This window comes from Pyrus communis, chromosome 8, assembly GCF_041283825.1.
Source record: "Pyrus communis isolate YQ-2024b chromosome 8, ASM4128382v1, whole genome shotgun sequence".
NCBI classification, from domain to species: Eukaryota; Viridiplantae; Streptophyta; class Magnoliopsida; order Rosales; family Rosaceae; genus Pyrus; species Pyrus communis.
This window is the reverse complement of record NC_142572.1, coordinates 17,582,704-17,594,857: the sequence shown is the minus strand read 5'-3', so window position 1 is coordinate 17,594,857 and position 12,154 is coordinate 17,582,704. Positions and strand designations below refer to the sequence as shown.

The window sequence follows — 12,154 nt, the reverse complement described above, 5'->3', positions numbered from 1 at the left end:
CCAAATCACACGTCTATATTACATTAATATCAAATTAAATAAGTGTTAAGAGTCCCATTAACAACTCAATAACTTGATTTGCCACCTCTAACTACAACCTCGCATTGCACGTGCTCACAAGAAATTTTTTAGTATTACCGGAACAAAATATGGTACCTACAAGACACTATACTAATAATAAAATATGTATGTTAAAAAATTAATAACTTAAAAAAATACAATTTTCAACTAGTAAAATTTCTCTGCGCCGACGCGATGGGCTTTTTAGCCGGTTCGCGGAATACATTCCACAAAACCACGTCGTTTGGTCGGACCAGGAAACAGATGAAACCAAACGACAACCCAAAACCAAACAGTAAAAACCCCAGTTTTTCAGTTACTCCATCGTTCTCGTGCTCTCTGCATCTGTAACTAGGAACAACCGCCATAACTATAAAGACCTCACAGTCAAAGGATTAACGCCAAGACAAGTGATTAATATTAATTGATTAATAACTAATCGTAATTAAGCAGCAGCAGCAGCGCCCCTAAATCAAAAAAATGAGGCGCAGAGGCTCCAAGTCCAAGAGTGTTGTGAGTGATACCACTCACACTGACTCGTCCGCCACCGAGTCCGACAGCTCCGCCACCAAGACGGATTCCGACATGATCGACGACGAAAACGACGACGCTTCATCCCCTTCCTCCGATTCCTGCCCCTTCGCCGAGGGCGAGAAGGTCATCGCCTTTCACAACCATCGACTGTACGCGGCCAAGGTACTCGCTTTCCTGCTGGCGTTTGAATTGCAATTCTGTATGATATTTTAGGGTTTTGTTTGCCTAAATGTGACAATAATTGCAACTTTTTGCTGATTGATCGCTGATACTGTGCGTTTTGATTGCAAGGTGACCAATATCCGATACAAGATGGAATGGGAGTTTTATGTTCATTACCTTGTAAGTATTAACGCTAATTTTCAATTAATTTCTTATTTTCTTCGATCAAACATGTATTAAATGCGCGATTGTTTCATTTGTAAGCTCAAATTTTGTACTTTTTGAAGTCTTTTCCGGAAGTGAAACGCCTTCGGATTTCGATTAGTCTTCTTTCGACATTTCCTCCATTTGAATGTAGTTGCATTTTGTAGGTGATATAGACTTGTATTTGCTCGGTTCGTGTAGGATCGGATAATTGTTGCTGTAGCATCTCTTGATTGTATATTCTTCTGTCCTGCAGGGATGGAGCAAAAAGTGAGCCCGCCTTCCTGCTTACAGTTTCCGAATTTTGGTTTCATGTTCGTTGAACCAAGATGGTGGACGTTGGAAGCATGCTCTACTTCAGTTTGTGTGTTTTTTATTTTTCAGTTATCATTTTCCATCTCGCTGCAGTTTAAGTGGTCTTTTCACCTTAATTATCGCGTGTGTAATGTCATTGAAAGATATGCTTATTAGACTACGGCAGATTCTGATGATGGAGGTTTATCGGAATTGAAGGCTAATGCTTAAGCTTTTTTGTGATTTTCATTGGTTACTCATATAGTTACTATCTCTCGAAACTTTGGATTTCATTTATCTTATTGACCTTTTTTTCTCTTATTTTCCTCTGACAGTTGGGATGAGTGGGTAGGGGTGGATCGTCTGATGAAAAACACTGAAGAGAATAGGAAGAAACAAGAGGCCATCAAACAGAAACAGGGAACAGACAAGAACGCGAAGCTAAAACACATGTCGCAGACTAAACCAAAAAGTTATCATGGTTGGCTTTATAATATTTAACTTTTCTTTTGTTGTTGCCCAATCCTGATATTCAGATTTATTCTTGTATGTTAGATGTAGGGTGTGTAAGTTCTGGCATGTCACATGAACATAAGTGTTACCCTATGAAGAGGTGGAAAGAAAGTCGTTGCAGGAGTCAATATAAGGGTTATGGAAACTTCAAAAGTAACAATGTAGTTAACGAATTTAACAACATGCTTTCTTCGTTCATGATTATAATTTGAATATGGTTCTTGAATTAGGTTTGAAAATATGTCCTCTTTTATTAACTTCTCTAGCAATTTGAATGTGTATATAATGTGCATTGTTCTTATTGTTGGTATTATGTGCAGCGTCAAGAGGGAAGAAGCGAAAGAATGACTCTGTTAATAAGGTATGCGCTATTCATTTGTTACGTAATCTATCCTTAGATTGTATTTAAATTAGAAGCCAGCATGAACTTTTTAAGTTTTTGAGTTCTTTTGTCTTCATTTTAGGACAAAGATGCCATACCAATGGAAGATCTTTTGCTTCAAATGCCACAACCACTAAGGAAACAACTAGTTGATGATTGCGAATTCGTTACTGATCTGGGCAAGGTATTGTGGATTCATTACTCAAACTTGAATTTATACCTTTGATTCATTCGTGATGAAATCTGAGTTGATGATATAAATATTTTATTTCAGCTTGTTAAACTTCCACGTACTCCAAATGTGAATGACATATTCAAAAAGTATCTTGACTACAGATCAAAGAAGGACAGTAAGTAAGTTTCCTTCTTCCATCTCTTGGCATCCTATTTTTTTTAGGTTCTTTTCTCGGGTTCCATTTTGAATTTTTTTTATTGAGAGAGTAAATTAAAATTTTATTCTCACAAGAGTAAGGAGATGGAAGGGATTACCAATGCCACTTCTCATGCATACTACCGGTCATCAACTGGAATTTGGGGGTCTAATTTAATTAATTTGGACCTAAAACGTCCATAAATTAAAACTTCTGCATTTTCTAGAATCAGGTTTGCAGATATGCACTTGATTTTAGCTGATGGACCATTCTTAATGTGAATCCAGGAAGAAAGCTCAATCTATTGAAGAAATTCTGAAAGGACTGTGTTGTTACTTTGACAAAGCACTGCCGGCGATGCTGTTGTACAAAAATGAACGTCAGCAGTATGAGAAAGCAATCACAGATGATGTCTCTCCTTCATCTGTCTATGGTGCTGAGCATCTATTGCGTCTCTTTGGTATGAGCATACTTTCCTACGTAACCAAATGGTGTATTTCTAAATAGAATTGTATCGAAAAATGCATATCATCCTTGGGCATGCTGTTGATTTTGTGGTTTCTCATGCTTTTGTAATTATAATAGTATACATTGAAGCTTTTGTTATATTAAGAGCTAATCATCATAGGATCTGGACTTGAGATGTAATTTTTTGATAATTTGCAGTTAAACTACCCGAGTTATTGATGGATGCTAACATTGAAGAGGAGACACTGAAAGTGTTGCAGAAAAAATTGGTCGACTTTCTCAAGTACGTACTTCTACATGCTCTCCTACATAAATATCCGAAATTTTATCTTTTCATAATAGTAGGCAGGTTTTCTTAGTACTGGTTTGGTATTGAGGTGCTTTTATAAAAAGTGGGTATCAAAAAAAGCTAAGCTCAAAAAGGTGTTTGGTAAACACCTAAAAACAGCTTATTTTCGGGGTTTTTGTTGAAAAAAAGTTGAAAACATAAAGCAGCAAAAATGAGCTTATTCTCACAGCACAGCAGAAGCAGTTTTTTTTCAAAGCACAGCAATAGCAAAAATGAGCTTAATTCCACGAGTTTCTTCTTTTTCGACATCATTTTTGCTCCTGCTGATTGATCATGCATCTTGTCATGAAGGTTCCTACAGAAGAACCAGAGTGCATTTTTCCTCTCTACCTATCATGTACCAGACGATATTGAAACCAGCACCAACGAACCACGTGTCTAAGCGCGGGCACACTTGCTACATTTTTGTACATAATACCGCAAAAGAACTGCTGTTCATGATGGCTCGGCACCATTTTGAATATTTCATCAGCTCGAAAAGCCGTTGAAACTGAATGTGCTCGTGGTGCACATATTATAATCCTTTTTGTTCCTGTAACTGATACTTCAAAAATCTGGTAATTTATCATATGTAAATTATCTAGTTAGTTCATGCCCCAATGCCTTGTAAAAGTCTGCGGTTCTACGCGGTTGAGGGTGTATCTTTGTGATGAATCTAGTAACAAAATTGGTTTGCAAATTTGGGGCAGGGACAAACAATCAGTTTCTTGCCTGGGAGATTCGGTACATCGACGTTCTTGTCAAATTATGCAACCGTGCTGATCGATTTGGGTATGTCTAATGTTCTAGCACCTCCATGATAACGAAGGGTGGGAAATTATCATTTCACACATCAAATAGATGAGGAACTCTTTCATTCCACACATCAAATAATTGAGGAACTTTATCATTCAACCCCGTCACCTGCACTCACACAAATGGTTTATGCGGATCATTTCGTCAAATTTGCCGTCTTGTTCTTTTCTTTTGTGACAGGTACCTCTCGTTGTCCTTTTGATCATTTCACGCCTTGTGAGATTGTGACGGCCACAAGCTGCTACTCGAACCCTAAGATGCGGAACATTAATTGGGTAATGGGTCTTTGGTCTCCCATCGTCCAATTCGAAGCCGTGTAGCTTGAGTTGTACGACTGTCTGGCCTGTTGTGAACTCTCAAACGGTCAAGATCGAGATCGATTGAAAGTAAAAATCTATGTGGGTGTGATCCTAGTATCCTACAACTACATACGTACATACTATAGTTTATGACCATGTTCTCTTAATTTAGTTCAGCTCTCTGCAGCCAATCCCCCACTCTCATCTCAAAAGGCTACGATGTTTCTCATTTTTCTTCTCTCTCTCTCGCCATTAACTCTCCAACTTCGTCTTCAACCTCCGACACTCTGAGTAGAGCCTCCTCCCTCTCTGTCGAGAAACCAGAAGATGTTCTAATTTCACCTGATGGAGTTTTCACCGCCGTCTTTCACCAAGTTGGCAACAATTCATATTGCTTTGCCGTTTGGTTCTCCGAGCCTTCACCATCCTCCGACAGCCACCAAAACCCTACCGTTGTCTGGAAGGCCAATCTCCACCGTCCAGTCAACGTAAAACGCTCAAAGCTCTCCCCTAACCCTCCACAGCTCCGGCAATCTGGTTTTACGAAACTCCGACGATTATGTCATTTTGTGGCAGAGCTTTGATTCCCCAACCGACACCCTTCTTCTGCATTGAGGGGTCTTGAAATTCTTTGCATCTTTATTGTGTGGTTATTTGTGATGCGAAGCAGCAAAACGAGAGAAGAGCCGGATATAGTTTCACAAGGTTACCTTTATGCTGTAACCGGATTCAGAAGGTTTAGTTACTCCGAGCTGAAAAAGGCGACACGAGGTTTCAAAGGAGAGATTGGGAGAGGTGGGGAGGAGTTGTCTACAAGGGCACATTGTCTGACCAGCGCGTTGCGGCGATCAAGCAATTGAATGCTGCAAACCAAGGGGAAGCAGAGTTTTTAGCAGAAGTGAGCCTCATTGGGAAGCTTTACCAAATGAACTTGATTGAAATGTGGGGGTAATGTGTGGAAGACAACCATAGGCTTTTGGTGTATGAGATCTTGGTTCCTTGGCCGAGAAGTTATCTTCGAATGTGCTTGGTTGGAAGCAAAGGTTTGAAATTTCTGTAAGCACTGCAATAGGCTTGGCTTATTTACATGAGGAGTGCTTCCAATGGGTTTTACATTGCGATGTGAAGCCTCAAAACATATTCTTGGACTCGAATTACAACCCGAAAGTGGCGGATTTTGGCTTGTCCAACCTGTTAAACCGAAGTGAGCTTAGAGACTCAAAATTTTCAAGGATACGAGAAACCAGAGGTTATATGGAACCAGAGTGGGTTCACAACATACCCATCACTTACAAAGTGTGTTTACAGCTACGGGATTGTTGTGTTGGAAATGCTCATCGGAAAGAGCCCGGCAGAAGAGTTTGAAATTAACGGAGATGAAAGAGTTTGAAATTATTACAATAATTTTGAGAACATGAAGTTTCGAACCCCTGTCGCATAGGTAGAAACCCAATACCTTATCCATTAAAATATTCGATGCAGATCATTTGAAAAGGCAGAGAGCAAGGTGGGAGAATAGGGTAGAATTGAAATTCTAATGAAAGCGGCTCTTCAGAGTGTGGAGGAAGACAAAGGTGCTAGACCTACTATGAGTCAAAGTGTTGAATATTTGACTTGTTGAAAGAGACTGGCCATCCCCACTTCTAAATAAAACTTATCTAAGACCATCTACATGAGCCTCATTTCACCAATATATCTAATCTCTAACACACTAATCTCCTTTCCTCTACGAATGGCTTCTAGATAGATGACATCGAAAATGAAATTTTTTATTTTGATTGCAAGAAAACGGAGATTGGTAAGAATCGAACTCGCACAAAATACATACGCATGATCATTGCTTTTTGCCAATGTTGTAAAACGTCATACGCTAGTTCGTCGTGCAATTTGAGTTCCCATAAAATAAACATGAGCTTCATACCCAAATAACCGTGAACCAAATAATCTCGTGACAAAATGTAGTGCCAAAGGTGTGACAAAATTGTAGATGCATAGTCTTTCCCCAAAGATTATAGAGGTACAAATCACGTGAACGAGATTGAAAACATGATGACCCGATTGGGGGCCATCCCCTAATTAAGCGTTGACAACTGCGTTTATTTAACCCTGCCGTCACCATTTCAACTCCACAAACTCTATCTGGGTCTTAATCTGCACCTCAATCAAACACAACACTTCGAATTTTCTTCCATCCCTCTCCATCCAATAATGTTACCCAACTTTTCATTTTTCACGAGCAATATTCTATTTAAACTTAATATTTTGTTTTTTACTAACAATGTTCTATTCTAAATTAATGTAAATTATCAACTAACTTTAATTTTTACTCATTTTATTATATTAGTTTTCTTTTCAAAATAATAAAAAACTGACATAGCTCTTCACTTTGTTTTCTAAAAGCATCTTCAAAGGAGATGTCAAATTTTAAATATAAAATTTGAATTTGACATCCTATTGGCATTTTGACATCTTCTAAGATTTTGCCTTCCACCCGATATGTCAAATTAAATATTATTTTATTACACTAAAACACAATCCACATATCCACAAAATCATCAACCTAAAACAACGCTAAACCAATTCGAGCCAAAATCCGATCCGAACCGAATCACGATTGCTCTGTTAAAGTCGCAGACGATGACGACGAAGACAAAATCCGGTAAAGTAGCAAATGATGATGACGAAGACAATCAAAACAACAACAAAAAGGGTGGCGATGATACGGCGAAGGTGAGTTGGCTCAGCGAGTCGAGCAAGTTGTGGGAATCGGGTGGCAAGTCGAAGCGGGAGGGAAAAAGAGGAGGTGGTGGTGCGGCGGCGTCGAGGTAGCAGAATAGCGACGTGCAGAGCTCAGCGAGCTTGTCGAAGAGGAAAGGACGTCGTGGTAGATGACGGCTTAGGGAAAGAGTGAGAGGGGTAGGAGATAAAAATAATAAAAAAATATTTGAAGCTGCTGTCAAATTTGACAGTAGTCCCTTGCTAACAATCCATATCAGCGCCACATAAGATTGACATATTGATTAGAGAATATTATTGTGATCTTTTTTTACTGTTATAACTTATGTAGACATTTTAACATCTCCTTTGAAGATGCTCTAAAAATTAACATCTATAAAATTGGTCTTTGAGTTTATTCACTATCAATTATCTTTGTCACTTTATCCTTATTTAATGTTGTTAATGACGAAAATAATTGTTTAAATTTTTTGAACACTTGGGATTTGGGTACCTGTTTGATCCATTTGACCGCATTTTCGTCGAGACCTTTGGTGTCAAATTTGATAGCAACCTCTTTTGTTGCCAATCCATATCATCGTCACGTAAGATTTAGCACTTCGGTTGCAGAATATTAGTGTAGTCTTTTTTTACTGTTATAACTGATATGTACATTTTAACATCTTCTTTAAAGATACTCTAAGAATTAACATCAATAGAATTGGTCTTTGATAATGACGAAAATAATTGTTGATAAACAAACTCAAAAAAACAATGGTAAAAAGACTAAATTAAAAGACAAAATTTATAAACTAAATGATGTATCACCAATAAAAATGAATATGTTTATTAATACTTAAATAATAAATCAATCAACGTTTAAGTAATTAACTAATCATTAACTTTCATATTCTTTAATTTTTAAAATTTAATCTCTTAAGTATTACCAAATCCAAAATCACTTTTATTAATTTCAAATGTCTGAACTAAAATAAAAAATTATGCCAATTAAAGAACCATTTTAGCTATAAAGGATTTTATAATTCATTTTCTAAACCTGATTAATATATTTGAAAACAATTGATTTTCTAAAAGTGATTAATATATTTTAAAACAAATTAGTTCTTGAGATTGGTAAAATTTGAAATTTCCATCTAACCATTTCCGCCCTCCATTGATCAACATCCGCAGTTCGTCCCTTTGTACACTACCAAAATTATTTTCACTAATTATATAAAAAAAACCCAAAAATTAAAACGGAAATTTAATAACAGAGTTCAATCTTTTTGTTTGGATTCGGACTCATCATCTCGATCATCTTGATGATCGTCATCACTAGGACTACTACGTCATTCTATCTGCTTCCTTCCTGACGCTACTCGATTCTGCTAATCCCGATACGCTTTACGACGGCGTTTCGGATGGCTTCGGTGTGCATGCACAGCCCCTTCTGCTCGATCCCCGCCATGTAGTTCCTCACCTCCTTCCTGATCATCTCCTGCATCACATCCAGGAACTCCGAGCTGAAAAACTGCTGATCGTGCCCCATCTCGCCGTTCTGGTTGCTCTGACGCGGCGGTGGCGGCAACCCAACCGCCCGCGGTGGAGCTGTTACCTCTGGCGCTTGCTGTACAATCTGGGCGGGGCCGACAATCGGATTGGTTCCGAATCCGGACGCCATATGACTCGACCCATCACACGATTCGGATCCGGGAAGCGAGAGGCTGAGCGAGGTGGGCGGATCAACGGCTACAGCTGATGTCACGGCCTCCATCGGCGGCAGAGCAATGGGAGGAGGTATGGGTCTCGCAAAGGGGGTGAAAACTTGAGACGACGGAGACACACCGCCGGGCAAGCTCGAATCGCTCAAATCGGATCCGGACGGGCTACCGGGGTTGAAATAGAGACCCGTAACCGGAACAGCGCCGACGCTGGCGGATCGTTTGTGCGGCGGGTGGGCCTGGACGTCGGAGCTCAAATCTTCCGACATGGAGGAGCTTTTGCGCTTGAGCGTGGAGTTCCAGTGGTTCTTTATGGCGTTATCGGTCCGGCCATTGAGCAGCCGGGCGATAGTAGCCCACTTGTTTCCGAACCGGGCGTGGGCTCGGATTATGGTGTCGTCCTCTTCAGGACTGAAGGGGCGGTGCTCCACCTCCGGAGAGAGTTGGTTGCACCACCGCAGACGGCAAGACTTGCCAGATCTACCGGGAATCGACTTGCTGATCAGCGACCAGTTTCTCGGGCCGTAGGTCTTGACCAGATTCTGTAACGCTTCGTCCTCCTCGGGGCTCCATGGACCCTTTATCCGATCCACCACTTTCTTTGTGGAAGCCATATAAAATGAATCCAAAATCTTCAAATTAAAAATAAATATTAAAGATAAATTAGATTCTTGAGGGAGGCTGGAGGGTTCAAGGAGGAGGAGGAAGCGGCGCCGGCGGTGGTTGAGGCGTAGCCTCACCGTGTTCTGAGAGAGAAGAGGGTCATACAGGTGTGGGTGCGTATATATAGTATACGAGGAAGGGGATAGAGGTGACCGGGGATAGCCGGTCTGAGTAACCGGTCTTAGCCGTTGCGAGTAGGGATTCTTCCAGGCAAAGGCGGTTACTAGCATACAGCTGTATAACTAACACGCGTCGCTTGTTTTTCCTCTAACTTACACGCAGAAAATATAATCAGTCCATCTGTTTTGCCTTTTTATTTTTTTATTTGTGAAAAAAAACAAATGGAAAATTAAAATAAAAGTGAACAACGATTTAGCTTCGGCTACCCTTTGCCCTACTGTTTTTAGTAAAATCTTATAAAGTCATCCCAAATTTGAACGATAGGCTACGAGATGATGATCAATGGTGGAGCCCTCAACCGCTCAAGTGGATATTTCTTATCACCGTCTATTTCACTGATGTTTTAATCGTGAGTTGTATTCGCTGATTTTAAGATCGTTTTTCCATTTTTATATCCAAATTTAAATTTTATTTTCCATAATTTTCGTATTTTTTGGGAATATGTGGGGTATAATTTCACTTTAAGTTTTTAATTTCTTTTATTTTTTGTTTTTAATATAAATTTTAAAATAAACATTTAACTTTAAATGGGAAGTGAGAAGTGAAAAGTGTAACAGTAGTTACAGTATGCAGTTGAGATGTATAACCTCTAAAGCCGCGGCATTTAAATGTTGAACGACCGTTTTGGAAGTTTGGCGAGGAACAGAAATGTGGTTCAACTTATTTTGTTAAATATTACAACGACCAATCTTATTTTCTATAATAACTAAATTAACTGTAGAATTTTAAGTGAGTGTTGCAATCAAATAACAGAGATAAGTGAGTGTTGCAATCAAAGCAATCCCATGGAACAACAATATAATCTCATAATCTTAAAATATTAAATTAACATCGTAAGCACCACGTAACAGTACGACAAATGCACTCGTAAACTTTGTTAGATAACTCTTATCATCTTTATCGCAAAAAAATAAAAAATAAATAAAAATTGAAATATTTGGAAAATGAAATTGGATTAAATTAAAAATTAATCAGGAAGGTGTACGGTTTGGTTTGGTTGGGAGGTGGGGTCGGAAATGGATGGGGAGCGTAAGCAAACGGATGACTTTGACCAATAGCCAGGCTGGCGAGCATTTTGGGGCGGGGGAGAAAATTATTTTTTTAATTGAAATGGGAAACGGACGCACGGAACTGCTGAGCTGGCTCACAAAACGACAAAATTGAGCAGTAGAATCGGGTGATTAACGTACTGAAAATCTGTCAGGTCCAGCCTGTAAAATCCCAGGCCCACCCTCCAGTGGGCAGTGTCTATCTCCCTAACTGCCTACTTCTCCAACCTCCACGTGCCGGTCACGCTCCCCCCCACACCTTCCCCCGGAACTGAACTGCCATAACCGACTCCACCGTCTAACCGGCTTAATTTAATGGGTTGTTGTTTGCTTCCTTCCTGGTTGCTTTCATCCGTTTGGACTTTGTTAGGAAATAATTATAGTAACGTGTTACATCTTTGCAACTTAAACCAAATCCAATTATTAATATATAGAATGTAATGGATCCATCAAATAATGGTTTAAGAAGTTAGTATGGTGTGACATGTATCGTATAATTGGTTGGAAATTTGAAATTTATATAAGTTACGTACAGTTAAATCTGAATTAGCATTCGCTCATTAAATACTGAAAAGAAAACCTAACTGATGTATGTGTTTTCTTCTACCCCTTGATAAAATGTATTAAGAGTTAAATTTAGGCATTTTACTTCTCACACATCTTTGATAATTTATATCCGTTGATATTATTTAATTCATCTGATTTGACGGCCAAAAATAAAAAATGTGTGTGAGAAGTAAAATGGAGTGTGTGGATATCACATCCCTTAAATTTAAAAATTGAACTCATCAAATTTTTGTTCGGTTGACTTGAAATAACAAAGATACAAAAATTAAAATCACATACATATGAAACATAAAGAGAGAATTTGGGTAGTATTGAGTGAAATTAGTTGAACATGACACGTGTTCAGATTGCACAATATTTTATAAGCTTATTTTAATGCTACGCCTCTTGGAACTCTATTTTAATCTCATTGTGCTCATGTAACTAAAAAGTCATCACTTTACTTATTAAAACTCAAAATTTGTTCTATTTTAATTTGTGGACTCTATTTTCTCCCTAAAACTTATGGGTCGACTTTTAAAACATATGTGGGACTCAACACCCAACAAGACTATGATGCATGTGCAATAAGTTTGATTATAAGTCTCCATTATAAGTTAATATTCAACAATCAGAGAATATTATGTTTAACAGAAATTGAAGGAATGACAAAAGAAAAAAAAAATCGATTAGCCTAACACACCCAAGTTAAAATCACATAAGAAATTAACAAATCTAAAGTAATAAGTAGTGAATTTTGAGTTTTGTAGAAACGACTTTCGAGTTTCAATGAGCAAAATGTGATCAAAATCAAACTTCCATAGTAAAATGGAGCGAACTTTAAATTTT

At 38.6% G+C, this 12,154-nt stretch overlaps 2 protein-coding genes, 1 long non-coding RNA gene and 1 pseudogene across 3 annotated transcripts; 3 read left to right on the top strand and 1 right to left on the bottom strand.

Moving 5' to 3' along the window:
* The first annotated feature begins 310 nt into the window (after positions 1-310).
* Positions 311-3,929, top strand: LOC137718231 (protein MRG1). The gene is made up of 10 exons (XM_068457742.2): positions 311-756; positions 886-936; positions 1,217-1,230; positions 1,590-1,735; positions 2,088-2,128; positions 2,232-2,333; positions 2,424-2,503; positions 2,808-2,980; positions 3,187-3,271; positions 3,629-3,929. Exons 1-10 carry the CDS (start codon positions 541-543, stop codon positions 3,717-3,719), a joined length of 999 nt encoding a protein of 332 aa, XP_068313843.2. The 5' UTR covers positions 311-540; the 3' UTR covers positions 3,720-3,929.
* Positions 3,930-3,999: 70 nt separating this feature from the next.
* LOC148695231 (uncharacterized) lies at positions 4,000-4,525 on the top strand. The gene is made up of 2 exons (XR_015965708.1): positions 4,000-4,108; positions 4,313-4,525. It is a non-coding gene; the product is annotated as an uncharacterized LOC148695231 (long non-coding RNA).
* Positions 4,526-5,018: 493 nt separating this feature from the next.
* Positions 5,019-6,054, top strand: LOC137716937 (putative receptor protein kinase ZmPK1; annotated as a pseudogene).
* Positions 6,055-8,230: 2,176 nt separating this feature from the next.
* LOC137717403 (transcription factor MYB44) lies at positions 8,231-10,632 on the bottom strand. Its single transcript, XM_068456768.2, has one exon. It carries the CDS (start codon positions 9,758-9,760, stop codon positions 8,522-8,524), a length of 1,239 nt encoding a protein of 412 aa, XP_068312869.2. The 5' UTR covers positions 9,761-10,632; the 3' UTR covers positions 8,231-8,521.
* Between the last annotated feature and the right edge of the window lie 1,522 nt (positions 10,633-12,154).

Excerpts from the sequence above, each read along its gene's own strand:
- LOC137718231 (XM_068457742.2), top strand. The coding sequence starts at position 541 with ATGAGGCGCAGAGGCTCCAAGTCCAAGAGTGTTGTGAGTGATACCACT. Across the intron at positions 757-885 it reads ATCGACTGTACGCGGCCAAG|GTGACCAATATCCGATACAA; the intron begins GTACTCGCTTTC and ends TTTGATTGCAAG. Across the intron at positions 1,736-2,087 it reads TAAACCAAAAAGTTATCATG|CGTCAAGAGGGAAGAAGCGA; the intron begins GTTGGCTTTATA and ends TATTATGTGCAG.
- LOC137717403 (XM_068456768.2), bottom strand. The coding sequence starts at position 9,760 with ATGCTAGTAACCGCCTTTGCCTGGAAGAATCCCTACTCGCAACGGCTA.